This window comes from Mus musculus, chromosome 2 (assembly GCF_000001635.26).
Source record: "Mus musculus strain C57BL/6J chromosome 2, GRCm38.p6 C57BL/6J".
Classification (NCBI taxonomy): domain Eukaryota; kingdom Metazoa; phylum Chordata; class Mammalia; order Rodentia; family Muridae; genus Mus; species Mus musculus.
In genome coordinates this window covers 30055737-30073008 of record NC_000068.7, presented here as the reverse complement: position 1 = coordinate 30073008, position 17272 = coordinate 30055737, and the positions used below count along the sequence as shown (strand labels likewise).

Sequence of the window (17272 nt, the reverse complement as noted above, 5' to 3'; positions counted from 1 at the left end):
ACTTTTAACTCCCTCTCCCGTCCTTCCAGAAAACTGTTCTTGCAGACATACAAGCAAGCAAAATACTCATACAAATAATCACACAGAGCACACATAAGGAAGACCGCAGTGCAGTGGGTGATGGGAAGCTCATATTCCCCAAAACCCACACACATACAAAAACAAAAGGGAGTGTAGAGACATAGCTCAGTGATACAATGCTATTTCTATTTTGTCACACACACACATATACTCTCTCTCCTGGGGTCAGTATTCATTTAGGTCAGCACCCTCCCCCAACCACATGCAGAGTCAAATGGTTATGAATCTGGTGTCCACAACCAACCTTCTGCACACCATTTGGGCCCTGATTACTGCCAAGCCAGTATCACTTGAACCCCAGCCATGACTGCATCTTCTAAGTCACTACAAAACAAGGAGAATGACCCCAGTCCAAAAAAAATCTTTATGTTCCTTTATTGGAGCAAGATTCCTGACGTATACAGTGATGTATTTACTAAACAGAGTCCTGTGCAGAAATTACACACTATCCATCTAGACAGATTTTGGTTACACTTTGCCTATTGATGGAGTAGTTCCATTTATAAAGTTTTATACATCAGAAAGCTTTGAATTTGACCAGGCTGTCCATTAATCATCTCTGAAAAAGTGGCATTGAATTTTAGCTCTATTTTACAGCATTAAAAAGCTTACGCATCAGGTAGCTTCCCAAACATTATCCTCTGCCCGATGGCGCTGAGCAGACAGCTCTTCATCCACCTACGTCAGTCTCACATCTGAGAGCTTCTGCTACATACCTGTGACAGACACTACCAACCACCTCACTGACTGCTGACCCTGACAGTTCACACTGCCAATGAGGACACGTCAGCGGCTGTCCCTCATAGATGGCACAGAGCAACGGGTCAGTAACGGTGGGAGCAGGTAGGTGCTGCCGTGAGGTCCGGGTAAAGGCCCATTTTAAAAAGAAAATGCCAAATTGAGATAAAAATCAAGGGTATAAGTCCACAGCAGCAAGCTGTGCCCACAACTCAGTACGGAGACGTTAAGACATGATTCAAATCCCTTTCTCAATCTGCACAGCCCTGAGGTCATCCTGCAAAGTGCGTATCAAAAAATACGAAGTTGGGGAGACAAAGTTTGACGTGATGTCATTATGCAGTCAAACTTGGAAGGTCTGTTGAGCATCTGTTGACAGAAAAGCATCAGGTCCTTTGTGTACACACTGATTTTATTGTAACAAAGCAACTTGTACACTTCAACATTTAAAATGAGCATCTTTTTCCTTCCAGTGAAAACCAAAAAAAAAAAAAAAAAAAAGAAAAAGAAAAAGAAAAAAATTAAAATTACAACAGAATGTCAACTCCAAATAAAACCATACAGGTTCTGCTGATTCTCCCATTGAGTGTCAGGGCTCAAGTCATCATCAGGAGAGAATTTTATTTTAAGTGTCACCTTAAATTGCAAGGATGTCTGTTAAACCACACAATTAAACATGCCAAAGGAGAAGCCATGTTGTCAGATGCCCACCTACCCCAGACACCTCAAACCCACCCTTGCTCACCGTCTATACCCCCCCTTTTTTTCTTTTTTTTTTTCTTTTTATTAAACAAGAGAAAGTAGACAGATACATGTTGGTAAATGCTAACTGTCTGTATTCACATAGAGACACAGTGTAATCTCTGAGCCCAATATACAGAGAAAAGAAGAAAAGCTAAAATTCTATAAACTACTACACAGGGGCCTAGCGCCCTCCAGCAGAGCCAAGGGAACTGGAGGGCTTTTCTTTTTTCCCACAGAGCATGGTGGTGTGGAATCCACAAATTTAGACAAGAAAGGATAAAAAATGAATTAAGAACAGAAACGGAGATTCTTTTCCTGTTGTATTTTGCTCAAGATACTTCCCCCCAAATTAATTGAGAACCATGATGTTGAGACCTCAAAACAGGGCGACTGAGCACAGAGGGACAGGGAGGAAAGGACTGCAACTTGCTCCCAGGGACTGGAGAAAATTAAAAAATAAAAAGAAAATAAAAAAGAAGGTTGGAATCCATCAGTCTTCTGTGCTAATCATCCTCGCCTTCGTCCTCCTGAAAGAACAAGGAGCAGTCAGCCTCCAGCGCACGCACCCTGCCCTTCACCAGCTCTCCCAGCCTAAACTGGAATCTTCATTAACTTAGCACTGATGTGGAGGGACCCACAGCGGCTCACAATCTCAAACCAATGGGATCCTACACCTTCTGAATCATGCAGTGCAGACACATACATAATCACCCATACATATATAATTACATTTAAAAAAGAGGGAAGACTCAGATGTTAACACTCCACTCCCACAACTGTCCCACTATTCCAGCCAGTTCCCTATCACACATTATATTTTATAAATACTGGGGCTTGGGTGTACCTCTCCTTCCTTACCTCTCCTTCCTCCCCTTCATCCTCATCGTCATCTTCTTCACCTTCATCCTCATCTCCTTCTTCATCAATATCTTCCAGCCCCTCCTCCTCTTCGTCGTCGTCATCATCATCTTCTGCCTCTCCTTCTTCATCATCCATGTCGGGAACCTGAGAGCAGCAGGCAATGTTCTTTTAGGGACTCATTCATTCTATTGGACACATTACCTCTTTCAAGCCACTGACGCTTACTCACCAGGTAGTACTGCAAGGGATTTGGCCAGATGTCATCTTTGATGACCTCTCCTAACTCATCAGCACCTGCGTCAGAATGGTCAGTAAACCAGGTAAAGAAGCTCTCTGGCTCTTCGTGCTGCCTCTTCCTGCTGGCCTTATTTTGCGTTTGACTTGAGCGTTTTGTCAAATCCTAAATGAAGACAAACATTCCCTTTATTAGCTCCCCATAATACCCAAACCCCACATAAAGTACAACAAAGACCAGTGAAGAAGTTCATATTACTAAGAACTATAAAATGTCCATTTGGTAAAGTCTTGTAAATTGCTTTCATAGGATACACCTATCAACTGTCTGACTTCATAAAATGACTTCCACTAGGCGCCTTTAATCCCAGCACTCGGGAGGCAGAGGCAGGCGGATTTCTGAGTTGGAGGTCAGCCTGGTCTACAAAGTGAGCTCCAGGACAGCCAGGGCTACACAGAGAAACCCTGTCTTGAAAAAAAACAAAAAATAAATAAAATAAAAAATAAAAAAATTAAATGACTTCCACCCTAAATCTCCAATTCAAACCTATGTCTCCAAAAATGGAGCCGGAAAGCCTGAGCAGATACTGTAGACGATGCAGCACAAAGACAAATGCAGTGTGGGGTTCCTATCCCGATTCCTCTGTTCATTGGAATCTCTGCATAGTTACCCAGCATCTAAGGCACTGTGTGCAAACCAGCCATGATATACAAAATACCTTTCCAGATTTCCATTTGATTTCGGTGGACTTTGAAGACGGGTCACCACTCTCGTTCAGATGAAATTCTTTGGAGAGAACTTTATTTTCAAAGTAAGGATTTTCATCAAAATACTGTAAAATATGGAATGATGAGCAGTCAATGATCAGCTTTCATACCATTACATACTCACTGTGCTAAGCAGGAGGTTAGGTACTTACAAAATCTATTCTGTAACCTGATTTAATGTCTTCAAATTCTGTCACTTCAACTCTGGTCAAATAATGCAGAGCCTCCTCGTCCTCCTCCCCAAGCAGTGCAGACACTAGAGAAGCAACTCAGTTCAGTTCAAGTGGGAATGAGACTACTTAATGACCCTTTTAAATGTTCAAAAACTCAGCGAACACCCTTCCACTTTGCTCTTTCTACTAAAACCACCAACTGCAAACAGACTATTCTTGTCCCAACTGCAGCTTTGTGAGGTAACTGTCCCCAGAGCTCCCCAAGCTCCAGGTCCTAGCAGACCAGCAGTGCTGACCCACCACATACCTTGTGGATGGTTGACAAATGTTGTTACCCAAAAATTTGGGATTTTGGCGATCAATTCTGACCTCTTCTGAAAAAATGGTTGGCGGAGTTTGTTATATTTTTGTTCTACTTTCAAAATTTCCTCACTGGCTTGTTCATTAAGTCTGAAACAAATAAAGACTAGAATCAAAACCTAAGGCGGTAAGATGGAAAGGCTAAATACCCAACTGACACATGCTGGTAACACTGTTGCTTTTTCTCTCCCTGCTTAGGAACAGAGTATCTGCTACCCTGCAGCCCAGTCCTCTGACAACCAAAACCACTGAGCTAACTCAGCTCATCTCCAGTCTGGCAACATTGTATTTCTGTATACTGTATTTCCAAATAGTTATTGTGTCCCCAGTAGCAGAAAGTGTAAGTGAAGGTTAATCAAGAAACAAAACAAGCAAATGCCTTTAATCCCAGCACTTGGGAGGCAGAGGCAGGTGGATTTCTGAGTTTGAGGCCAGCCTGGTCTACAGAGTGAGTTCCAGGACAGCCAGGGCTATAGAGAAACCCTGTCTCTGAAAAACCAAAAAAACCCAGGTAGCAGCAGCCAGACTCTAATTCTGCACCTCTGAAAGAGCACCCTACCTACAGTACCCCCGCACCTGGGAAGGCTGAGGAAAGATTACATTAACCCGGGAGTTATAACCAGACTGAAACACGAGTGTGCTCACCAAAACCTTCCTGTAGTTACCTGATGCCAAATCAGTTCCACAAGAGAACTTTCCATAACATGAATTAATATATTTTACCTGTCTATTTCATTTTGTACTTCATCAATATGTTCAATTGCTTCTTGCTGTTCTTTTTCTGCAAAACAAGAAAGGGGACATAAGACTCAACACTAATTACAAGCTCCTCTTCCTGATCCCAGGATGGGAACTGCAACAGTGAAGCTCACCACAAAGCATGCTCCCCACGTGTTCGAGCACGCAGTTGAGAATTACTTTCTCATTACCCTACCATTCACAAATTAAGGCATCTACTCCGCTACTCGGAAAAATGCTTCACTCCTGGATTACTTTTCAAAGAGTTTCGTTCGTTACAAAGGTGCAATCATTGGCCTTCATTATTAAAGGTGAATGAGAGGCTTCACCTCATTCAAGAATTTTTCATGTTTATTACTAATATTATACAATTGTAAGAGAAAGGGTGCCAGTGCCAGCTGCCACTTAGTGTGGAAACTAGTCCATGGCCATAAAACAAATTAGGATACTATCAACTGTTATAACTGCTTTAAAAAAATTTAAAGTGCTCTCAATTTGTTATGATTATCAATATACACCGACAAAGACCAGTTAGTCACCAAACTTCCCGGAGTCGTCTTCTCAGACTTAGAATGTAAACCTGACCTTACTCCTTCAACCCATTCTTGATGAGATTGGTCATCATATACGGCCGTGCAGTATTTCAGGACACTTCGTGGGAAAACCCTACTCAAAAACTTGGAGCCATAAAAAGGAGAGGGGGTGTGCTCCTATTTCGTGCCCTTTTGTCCGAGGGTTGTGAAGGCTTTTACAAAGCCAAGTGGGCGTGAAGGGGCCCGATCGCGCGTCTCATTTCCGGTAACCAGCCCGGGCTCTGCAGCTGTCCTGGGCTCGAAACGACCCTCCAGGCGAGGGCTAGGCGTCCTAAAGGCCCCTGAAGCCCCTGCATCATACGGCCTCGGGGCCAGATTCCTCGCACCCCCGGCGCGCCCGAGTGTGGCTGCCCCACGTGGGGTGCGCAACCCGCGCAGCCTGGAGCATCCTCCCGCCGGCTCCGCGCCCCTACCCCGCCCCAAACCCCGGTTCCCGGTTCCGCGGTAGCGCCGGCTCAGGGCGGGAAGCAGGGCGGCACTAGAGGCCCGGCCGCAAGGCTGCGTCCGGCCGCACCATGTGGCGGCGGTGGCGGCTGATGGGAGCGAGGCATCATGGCGGAGCACAATAAAGAGAGGCTTCTCGGGAGGGAGGGAGGGGGAGGAGAGCGCGGGCGGGGGGAAGGGGGGGTCTCCGCCCGCCGCGCAGGCCGCAGCGCCCCCGCCTCGGCCGCACCGCTCACCGCCACGGCGCCACCCCGGCCCCCCGGTCCCGGGCCGCACACAAAAAAGGCGCCGGCTCTCCGGCCCCCGCGCGCCCCCCGCAGCCCCGCGGTCCGGGCCGAAAGATGGCGGCGCGGCCGGGCCCCCGCCGCGCCCGGTCCTCACCTGAGGTCTCGTCGGCCCCGTCGTGATTGGAGTTGAGCTCCTTTTTACTGGCTTTGGCCGTCGGCGCAGACATGGTGCCCTCCGCGATCGGGGCGGGGAGCGGGGAGGGGGAGCGAAGGGACGGCCAAGGGGGCGGCCAGCGGCTTCCCCTCACGCCACACGCGCGGCGCCCGCTCGCTCCGGCCGCCTCCTCCCGGCGCTCACTTGCCTGCCCTCCCCCTGGCTGCCTGGCACTGCCCGCGGGGCCTGACGCGGAGGCAGGCCCGGGCGCGTTGTGGCGAGCCCCCGGCCGGGGCTCTCGCTGAAGGCGGGGAGGCGGCGGCGGCTCGGCTGGGCTCCTCGACTCGCGCCCCGCGCTCCGGCTCGCTTCTGGATTGCCCTGAGCCGCCTCCTCCTCCTCCTCCACCTCCTCCACCACCACCTCCTCCTCTTCCCGGCGAGGGGCAGGCCGCAGAGCGCAGGCGCGCCGGGCCTGCGCAAGTCCCGCCCCCGGCCGGAGAGGCTCGCGCCGTACAGCGATTGGCCGCGGCCGCGGGGCAGGGGGCGGGGCCGTGGCGGGTGGCGGCGGCGGCGGTGGGGACACTGGGGCCTGGACGAGAGGCGGGAGGAAGCGGCTCAGCGACGCATGGTCCTGCCCCCGCGCGGTGCTCCCCTCCCCCGCTCTCCCCTTCTCCAGCCGACCCGGGACATTTGCGCGCCGCGCGGTGACTTGAGAGGCGGGGCCTCCGTTCCCCAATACTCCATCACGTGGTGGCTCAGTGGCTTCCCTTAGCGGGGCGGCTGGGGGCTCTGGAGAGGGGGCGCGCGCAGCCCCTCAAAAGTACAGGCCTTAGGAGTACCCTGGCTACAATCAGGCGCCTGAGTTCTGCACCCGGGCACCTTCATTTTTTTCTAGATGGAGAAGCTGGGGACTCAAACTCTAGGCTGCTGTGCAGAGCCACACGCAAGCAGTTCCTCTATCCAGTTTACACGCGGGACCGGGTTTATGCATGGGCCAATTCAAGCCTCTGCCCTCGGTTCTGAATTTTTAAAAATCTGTTACATATTCACACTCAAAAGAACCACAGGAAAGTTCTCTGACTGTAGGAAGGACCTTTCTGCCACAGGTCCTTCTGCTCAACTTCGTACAGGTGTCCTGATCTCAGTGGTGAGGGAAGCACATTTTTGGTGATGACAAATGGGGAAATGTTTAAAAGTCAAAGGCTAAAACAGTAAAACAAACAAACAAACAAACAAAAACAGCTTTAGATTATTAAAAAGTCCTTAAGCACTATGTCGGAGGGATTTAATGGTTAAACACTGTTTTTCAGGACTTGAAAAGATAGTTCTCTGTCTACCTGGATCCCAACACGTGGTCCTGGAAATCCAGAAAGCTCTCTACCTGGTTCCTCTACCACTAGAGCTTGAACTATCCATACTCTCAGTATTCCCGTTTTATTATCAGCTCTTATACATAAAGCAATGTGGCTTTAAGTCAAGTCATTCATGGTGGGTAGACAATAAATGTAAAATACATCATATATATATATATATATATATATATATATATATATATATATATATATATATATATATACAGTCCATGGTGAGAGAATACAAATGTGCTCCTCCAAGTTTCCATCTCAACTCCAGGAAATTCAGCTAGGCCTTCCTGGTGGTGCACCTTATGCTCAAGTCGGTGAATTAATTGCACTCATCTGTTGCAATTGGTAAGCTTAAATCTGGCGACAACCTCTAAGGACCTCTAACCCACACAGCTCCCAAGCCTAGAGACCTCCAACACAGGCAACTGTGGACAGGCTTCTTAAAGAGGGAACGGTCTGACAAAAAGGAGAGCTATAAACTGTGACTAACATTTGCTAAAACTCAGGTGATGCCTTCACCAGGAATGATTCCTGATAGCCCTGTGAGGTCCTGGCACACAGTAGCAAAGAAATTCCACAAACAAAACAAGGACTTAGGCTGAGGCAGAGGCTAGCCTGGGCTACAGTGTCTAAGTGTCTAAAAGTAAAAGGGCTAGAGCATTAGCCCTTAGCACTCCCATACCAAATCACTACCCTAGGCTCCTGCTGCATTTGGCTGTATTTTCCTGTAACCCTCATAAGATACAAAGTAACTTTTACAGATAATCTTAGGGTTAAAAAACAGGGCTTGGATCCTAAGAGGCAAGTTCCCTATCACTCAGCCACGACCCCTGCCTCAAACTCTTCCAAAACAAGATACTAAGTATATTTTACAGATAAACTAAACTGGGTTAAGTAATGGGAATGGATCCCCAGGTCTAGTGCCTGATAAACTGTCATCTGCCAGGCAGCCCCACCGGCAACTCAACTTTACAAGAGAAGGAACCAACATAAACCAGTTATTTTCTTTTTCTGGGGGTTGGGAGGTGGGGAGTGGAACTAGAAAAGGATGGCCTTGAACTTCTGCTCTTCACTCCCCAAACCCCTAATGTCTTAAATGTGGCTTAAGAGACAAGAGCTGACATCAAGTCTTGGCGCACACCCACGGGGGGGGTGGGGGGTGGGGGAAACAAACCAACCCACCAAGAATGTCTGTTTCTTTCTCTTTGTATTACACAAACAATTTAAAAATTACTTTTTACCCAGAAGAGTGTTTTGTCTGTAGTATTTAACTGTGCTATGTGCAAAGGCCAGAAGAGGATCCTCCTGGAGCCGAAGCTGGGAGCCACCACTGCAGTACTAGAAACTAAATCCAGGTCCCTGGCAAGGCCAATGTGCTCTTAAGCACTGAACCACCACTTCTCCAATCTCTTTCCTTTTTTTACCTACAAGCCTAGATAGACTGACTTAATGGGCCACTCCCAGGTAGAAAGAAGCTTGCTCTGAAAACTGAAGTTTTTTTCAACCACAACGTCTGGTCCAAGGGTTGGTGCCTGTGACCACAGCATAAATCTACAGAAGACCCACGGGGCCTTCCTCTGATTGGGCCCTGAACTTCAAGATGAATACAAGGAGCATACTAAGGGAAATCAAAGCAGAAGGGGGGGGGGGGCGCTGGGCATGGGTGCACCCAGGAAGCCACCAAGCATTGCACTCTCCATACCAGTGTGGAGAGGCTGGCTACAGTGCCTGGCAGGTCAACCTGTGTCCACTGGGCACATTTAGGAGGACTATGGTGGCACCCTCCCATCTCTCCCGGTTTAACTATTTCTGCCAACAGACTAAATGTGTAACACCAAAAAGGTTCGCTCACACTTTGCTTATAACAAAAGGGAAAAGATTAACCCCCATCTCAACTGCAATTTATTTACCCTTAAGTCTCAGCAAGCAGTGAGAAAAAGGGTGTTTGCCGTGTGTACATACAGCATGTTCGGGGCTCCAGACCCAGTACGTTAGGCACGATGGTGCTAGCCTGGAATCCCAGCTCTGAATCAGAAAGTTCAAGGTCATCCTCACTGGCAAATTGGAGGCCTGCGTGATCTACATGAAGCCCTCCCTTTAGAAAAGAAAACTCTGGGTGGGGCGGTGCCTTTAATCCCAGCATGTTAAAGGTGGGAGTACCAGGAGAGTCATATCGAGACCCTGTCTTTACCACTTGGAGACATTGGGCAGGTCTTTGCCTACCATTTGAAAGGCAAGAGAATGGGACACAGCAAAGAGAAGCAGGTCCACAGAAGTGCAGAGATGCCGACTCCACTCGGTGCCTAGGGCGTCTAGACTTAATCCAAATGCATATTTTCCTTCTGCTTCTCTGCCCTGTACCAGACACAAGCTACGCGGGAAAACTACACCACGACTCGAAGCTGTGTGTAAGAAACGCAGCTCTCACGGTCAACAGAGGAGGCGAAAAGTGCAGGCATGAAAACCACTGTCTGAATGGAAAGCGAAGAAAAGTGCTTGCAAGGGGCGATTCTGGGTGCGGCCAGCAGCGTTTCAGATAAGGAGCGCTTAGGCTCAGAGCGAGAAGCTGGAAAGCGACTCCCCCCACTCCGCCTCAAACCCGAGTTTCCTGGCATAGGGCAAGTACGTGTGCAGGCTCGGAGGAGAGAAAACGCAGCTCCAGGCCTTTAGGCCATGCCACCCCTTGGGAAACCCGGAGAGATGGGTGGGAACCAGGTGGGCAGGGTCCCCGGTACCGGAAGTCTTAGTTTGTACCTGGAGGGCCGAGAGGCTAGGTCTTAACTGTAGGAGACAACCACGTGACTAGCCCTTTGCTCAGGCAGGATGGGAGAAGGAAGCTGGGAGCTACACGAGGTGGCAGTAATTCAGGCCAGAGTTGTGGGCCGGCGGCTCCAGCAACAGGGAGACGATCAGAGCGGGCTTGAATCTCCAGGACTCGTGGTTGGAGGGGTGGGGAGGCCTCAAGCTGATGCATTTACCGAGACAGAAGCCCCATTTGAGAGTTTGGGGGCTGGGAAGGGCAAGCTGGGTCCCACGTGGTGTCCCGGGCCGGAGGAAGTCCCCTGTGCTCTGGTCTCCCGGTTCCGCGCTTTCTGCTCCTTTTCCCACATCACCTTCATTCCCCGCCGCCCCGGGACAAAAGCTTTCACGAGTGATTGTAAGGGGGTCTCAAGTCCAGTGGGATGGGGGGGGAGCAGAAAAAGCCAATCACAGAGTCGATCACCAAGGAAACGCAATGGAGGAACTTACCTCCCTTCGGCAGGCCGGGAGAGGCCGACTTGTCCTCCAGCTTCGGGGCAGCAGCCGGTCTGGGTTTCTTGGGCTGAGGCAGGATCGCAGACTGCCGCTTCGGGGCCATGGCGCGAGGGAGATGACCGGGAGACAGAGCCCAGAGCCCTGATGTTCACAGCAGGAAGAAACTCACAGGAACTGAGGCGGCCTCAGGTGCGGGAGATTTAAGTCGGCCTCGCAGCCGCCCTGCCCGCGGGGGATATTTACATGACAGTGGGACACACACCCCCACGCCCCTTCTCCCAGCCTCCTCGCCCTCCCTCCAATCAGCAGAAACTTCTTTGAGTTGTTCGCGGCGGGGGCTTCCCGGCGATGGAGAAGGGGGCGGCTCCTGCGGGTGCGGCGCGGGGCTGCCTTTGAACCCCGGGTTGCACGTGGAAGCCTGTGGCTGGTGGCCCTGCCCTCCCCCAGAAACCCTGCCTTACACTGAGCGGCCCCCATCGGGGGGTTCTTCCTCTTTCCCTTCACCCCCAGTTTGCTGTCCCAGAGACTTAATACGTGCTGTTGCCTCACTTCAGCCTAGAACATTCTTTTCACTCATCCCAACCCCCAACTCGTGAGTTTGGCTAGACTCCTTCCCAGCCTGCAGATCGCCACTTGGAGCGACAGATAAATGTTGGAAAAAAAGGGATTCCAAGGCGAAAATTACAAAAGTCGCGGTGGGGGAGGGGAGGGAAAACTTGGCTCACTCTTAATATCTATTCGAAAAGGTTTGTGTCAGAGAAGTTAAATGCGCTGGCTCAGTCTGTACCTTGTTTTGTTTTGTTTTTAAGACAGAGTTTCTCAGTATAGCCCTGGCTGTCCTGCAACTCACTTTGTATATAGACCAGGCTGGCCTTGACCTCTCTAGAGTTCTGCCTGCCTCTGCTTCCCGGAGTTGGGGAAGGAGAATAAAGGCGTGCACCACTACCTCCGACTTTTAGCCTGTAATCTTAGCCCTTAGAAGTGGAGGTCGGGGGATCACAGGTTTCAGACCAACCTGGACTACAGTGCAAACCCTGTCCCAAAAAAACTTAAGAGGAAAAATAAATTTTTGCGTGTGTATGGGTCGCTGGGGTTGGTTACTGTGTTAGCACGCTAACACAGTCAGCTACACCTTGCTGCTGCATGCCTGTGTCACATACCCAGGTAATAAGAAAGAAACAAACAAACAAAAAAGCAAAGCCAGGCAAAGGCAGGAAGATTTCTGAATTTGAGGCCAGCCTGGTCTACAGAGTGAGTTCCAGGACAGCCAGGGCTACACAGAGAAACCCTGTCTCATGGGGGGGGGGGGGGAGCCGGACATGGTGGCACACACTTTAATCCCAGCACACGGGAGGCAGAGGCAGGCAGATTTCTTTCTTTTTTTCTTTCTTTCTTTCTTTCTCTTGGTTTTTTTTTTTTTTTTTTTTGAGACAAGGTTTCTCTGTGTAGCTCTGGCTGTCCTGGAACTCACTCTGTAGACCAGGGTGGCCTCAAACTCAGAAATTAACCTGCCTGGTCTACAGAGTAAGTTCCAGAACAGCCAGGGCTATACAGAGAAACCCTGTCTCAACTCCCCCCGCCCCCACCCCCCCCAAAAAAGAAGAAGCTGGGCAGTGGTGGCGCACACCTTTAATCCCAGGATTTCGAGGCAGAGGCAGGCGGATTTATGAGTTTGAGGCCAGCCTGGTATACAGAGTGAGTTCCAGGACAGCCAGGGCTATACAGAGAAACTCTGTCTCAGTGTGGGGGCGGGGGGGTGGGGTGGTTGTGAGCTACCTCATGGTTGCCAGAAATTGATCTCAAAACCTCTGGAAGAATAGTCAATGTTCCTAACTGCTGAGCCATCTCTCCAGCTCCCAATAGATAATAGATAATAGTTTGTTGTTTCTCAGTGCAGCCCTGGCAGTCCTGGAACTTGAAGCTGGCCTTGAACTAAGAGATCTGCCTTACACCGTATTCATAAATCCTGGGATTAAAGGTATGCACCACCATACTCAGCTGACAGACACAAATTTTTTTTTGGTTTTTCGAGACAGGGTTTCTCTGTATAGCCCGGCGAAAAATAACTTTTAAAATTGTGTCTGTGAGCTGGGCGGTGGTGGCGCACGCCTTTAATCCCAGCATTTGGGAGGCAGAGGCAGGCGGATTTCTGAGTTCGAGGCCAGCCTGGTCTACAAAGTGAGTTCCAGGACAGCCAGAGCTACACAGAGAAACCCTGTCTCGAAAAAAAAAAGTTGTTTTTCTAGCCAGGCAGTGGTGGCAAACACCTTTAATCCCAAAACTCTGGAGGGAGAGGCAGGCAGTTCTCTGAGTTCACAGCATGGCCTACACAGAGAGAGTTCTAGGACAGCCAAGACAGCACAGAAAAACCCTATCTTGAAAAACCAAAAATAGGGAGCTGGAGAGATGGCTCAGTGGTTAAGAGCGCTGACTGTTCTTCCAGAGGTCCAGAGTTCAATTCCCAGCAACCACATGGTGGCTCACAACCATCTGTAATGGGATCCAATGCCCTCTTCTGGTATGCCTGAAGACAGCTACAGTGTACTCACAGACATTAAATAAATAAATCTTAAAAAAAAAAAAAGAAAAACCAAAAGTAAATAAATACATAAATAGGATTTTTTTTTCTTCTGAGACACAGTTTTACTATATATAATCTTAGCTACCTGGAGCTCACTTTGTAGACCAAGCTGGCCTTGAACTCATGACATCTGCCTGCCTCTGGAGTGCTGAGATTAAAAGCCTGTGCCACCAAGCCCTAGCACAAAACAAATTTTTAAAATGCAGTTCAGGTCAGGCATGATGCATAGGCCTTTAACTCTAAGGTAGAGGCAGGTGGATCTCTTGAGTTCCAGGACTGCCAAAGAAACACCTTGAGACCCTGGGCTCAAAACAAGAAGGGTAGGAGGGGCTTGGCAGGACTTGGGGATTAAAGAACACTTGTTGCTCTTTCCTGGATGGCAACTTCCATTCCCAGCACCCACATGACCCCTCACAACTGTCTGTAACTTCACTTGCAGGGAATCTGACTGGTTTTTCTGGCCTCCCAGGGCAACAGACATACAAGTACACAGACATTCATACAGATAGAACGCCGGTATAAGGAAAATAAAAAATACTTAAAAAAAAAAAAAAAGCCGGGTGTGGTGGGACACACCTTTAATCCCAGCACTCAGGAGGCAGAGGCAGGCACATTTTTGAGTTCGAGGCCAGCCTGATCTACAGAGTGAGTTCCAGGACAGCCAGGGCTACAGAGAAACCCTGTCTCGAAAAAACAAAAAAAACAAAAACAAACAAACAAAAAGCAACCGTAGCAGAGGCCAAGCACTTGGGAATGTGGGAGAACAGGGGTTCAAGGTCATCCTCGAATATATATCACAAATATGAGGCCAGCAGCCTGTACTACAGAAAGCTTTCTTACACACACACACACACACACACACACACACACACACACACACACACACACACACACACTAAATAAATAAAACTAAGAAAAAAAAAACTAGCAACAGTCCTGAAAGTTTTTCAACTGAAGGGCAGGCAGGAAGGAATTCTTAGCCAGTCAGAGGTTGGTACAACCACTGTGGAAAACTGGGCTGGGTCAAAGAGCCTAGAGATGAGCACCTTCTGCTGTTACCTAGCAACGACCCCCCCCTGCTGTGTCGCTAACAGAAGTGTATGCACAGATGCACCGACATACTTGAGAAAGTTTGGTGGTCTAGGTTTCATAATAGCCCACCAGAACTATAAGAAACCGAAAGAAGAATTAATGTTGAATGAAATACAAGAGACAAAATGGTACATGGTGGGCTCTCTTCTGCGTGAGTTACAGAAGAAGGCCAGGCCTGATGGCTCACATTTAGAATCAGTGGGACCAGGAGGCTGAAATAGGAGGACTGATGCAGAAGAAAGCCAGCCTGCGATGGATGCAGAGGGAGGCCTTGTCTTCAAAAAGGAGGCAGAGGATGGCAGGATTGCTCAGTGGGTAAACACATTTACCTGACTGCTTGGGTTTGATCTCTGGGACATAGAAGGTGGAAAGGGGCTGGAGAATGGATCAGTGGTTAAGAGCACCGACTGCTCTTCCAGAGGTCCTGAGTTCAATTCCCAGCAACCACATGGTGGCTCACAACCATCAGTAATGGAATCTGATGCCCTCTTCTGGTGTGTCTGAAGACAGCTACAGTGTACTTACATATTATAATAATAAATAAATCTTTAAAAAAAAAAAAAGAAGGTAGAAAGAGATAACTCCAAAGATTCGGCTCATGTGGACAAATGTAAAGTAAAATAAACAAGTATAATTTTCACAATGTAGGGCTGGAGAGATGGCCCAGTGTTTAAGAGCATTCCAGGCCAGGCAGGCAGTGGTGGCGCATGCCTTTAATCCCAGCACTTGGGAGGCAAGTGGATTTCTGAGTTCGAGGCCTGCCTGGTCTACAGAGTGAGTTCCAGGACAGTCAGAGCTACACAGAGAAACCTTGTCTCGAAAAAAAAAAAAAAAAAAAAAAAACAGGAAAAAAAAAAACGAAAAAACTTTTTAATAAGTAACAGAAACAACGGCCTGCTAGTCGGCTCCATAAGTAAGAAAGCTGCGTCATGACTTGAATTACATCCCTGGATGTGGGTAAGAATGGAAAGTAAGATCTGATTCCAACAATTCTCTTCTGTCTGCTACATGGGTGCCATGGCACAGGTGTCCATGTTCCCCCACTCCCCATTAATTATAACAACAACATAGTAATAACAGTAACGATAATAATAAAGAAAGCCAGGAAACCAGAAACGCATGAAGCAGAAGCAGCAGAGGCCAAAGTGACACATTCAGCTTCTCCCAGCCTTTCCTCTCCAGCACCCGCCCACATCTCACCTTCCTGGATCGCCAGTGGCTGTTACTAGGCAACAGAGACAAGTTGACTCCTCCCTCTCCAGAAAGGACTGCAGACGTTGGTAGGGTGCAAAGTGAATGGCTTCTGCTACCCCACCTATCAGTTGGCTGACTCTTAGAGGGCCAGATGTTCTGTCCCTGAGCTTGGGGTGCCCAAGCCAGGTGACTGGAACCACCACCCCACAGGCAATGCCTGGCACACATGGACATGAGCGTCAAGTCATAATCAATAAAAAAATCTAAGAAAAAAGGTAAAAATGGTAAAAATAAAGCAACTCAATAACTAAAGTTCTCTGGCATATTGGTCAGTTGTCCTATTGCCTCTTGTAGTAACCTAGTATATCTCATGGAACCTGGCTTTGTTCCCTGAGCCTTGTCCTTGCTGGGTGGAAAACAGTAACCCAGTTTGGTGCAAGCTCTTGTGTGGATTCTCAGCGGGGAAGGAAGGGTGTGCTGGGATGAGTCTGCCAACTCAAGGACAACCTGGACGCAGAAAAGCCTGTCTGAAAAAAACAACAAACCAACAATACAGTGCTCAGTGGTTAAGAGTGTGTTCTGATCTTCCAGGGGAACCCAGTTCAAGTCCCAACAACCATGCCAGGTGGCCGGAAGGTGCTGCTAAATCCAGCAGCAGGGAATCCATCCAATGCTTCCAGTTTCTTATGCATGAGCACAGAGCCCTCCGCAGCCAAAACACATGTACATAGATATGCTGTTTTAACTTAATCTACTTGTTAAGAGGAGGTCTTGCTGTGTATGTTTGCTGGTCTGGAACTGAAGTCACTATGTAGATCAGGCTGGCCTGGAATTCAAAACTTTTCCAATCAAAAAAAAAAAAAAAAAAAAAATCAAGTTTTATAAACAAAACAAAACAGGCTGGGTATGGTGGGACATGACTTTAATCACAGAAGTAGGTGGATCTCTGAATTTGAGACCAGCCTGATCTACAAAACAAATTCCAGGGCAGCCAGGTCTACACAGAGAAACTTTGACTCAAAGAACACCATCAACAACAACAAAACCAGAACAGGATGGTGGTGGCACAGGACTTGACCCCAGTATTCAGGAGTAGGAGGCAGAGGTAGGCCAACCTCTGAGTTGAGGCGCTTCTGGTCTTCAGCATGAGTTCCAGGACAGCCAGGAGTACACAGAGAAAACCTGTCTTAAAAAAATATATATCAGGCTGAAGAAATGGCTCAGCGGTTAAGAGCACTGACTGTTCTACCGAAGGTTCTGAGTTCAAATCCCAGCAACCACATGGTGACTTACAAAAATCCATAATAACATCTGACACCCTCTACTGGTGTGTCTGAAGACAGCGACAGTATACTTACATATAAATAATAAATAAATCTTTTTTTTTTTTTTTTTTAAAGATTTATTTATTATATGCGAGGACACTGTAGCTGTCTTCAGATGTACCAGATGAGGGCATCCGATCTCATTACAGATGGTAGTGAGCCACCATGTGGTTGCTGGGATTTGAACTCAGGACGTCCGGAAGAGCAGTTGGTGCTCTTAACCGCTGAGCCATCTCTCCAGCTCCCAATAAATAAATCTTTAAAAAAAAAAAAAAAAAAGGTGGCGTACGCCTTTAATCCCAGCACTTGGGAGGCAGAGGCAGGTGGATTTCTGAGTTCAAGGGCA

At 48.3% G+C, this 17272-nt stretch overlaps 1 protein-coding gene across 2 annotated transcripts; it reads right to left on the bottom strand.

Annotated features, from left to right (window-relative positions):
• Positions 1-431: 431 nt before the first annotated feature.
• On the bottom strand, positions 432-11013 carry Set (SET nuclear oncogene). Of its 2 annotated transcripts, none has more exons than NM_023871.4 (8): positions 10729-11013; positions 4683-4740; positions 3907-4049; positions 3579-3682; positions 3378-3491; positions 2654-2824; positions 2422-2568; positions 432-2090 (listed from the first exon to the last, which is right to left on the bottom strand). In NM_023871.4, exons 1-8 carry the CDS (start codon positions 10835-10837, stop codon positions 2067-2069), a joined length of 870 nt encoding a protein of 289 aa, NP_076360.1. In that variant the 5' UTR covers positions 10838-11013; the 3' UTR covers positions 432-2066. The 2 variants fall into 2 exon arrangements, with proteins under 2 accessions (NP_076360.1, NP_001191804.1); NM_001204875.1 differs by lacking the exon at positions 10729-11013 and adding an exon at positions 6116-6535.
• Between the last annotated feature and the right edge of the window lie 6259 nt (positions 11014-17272).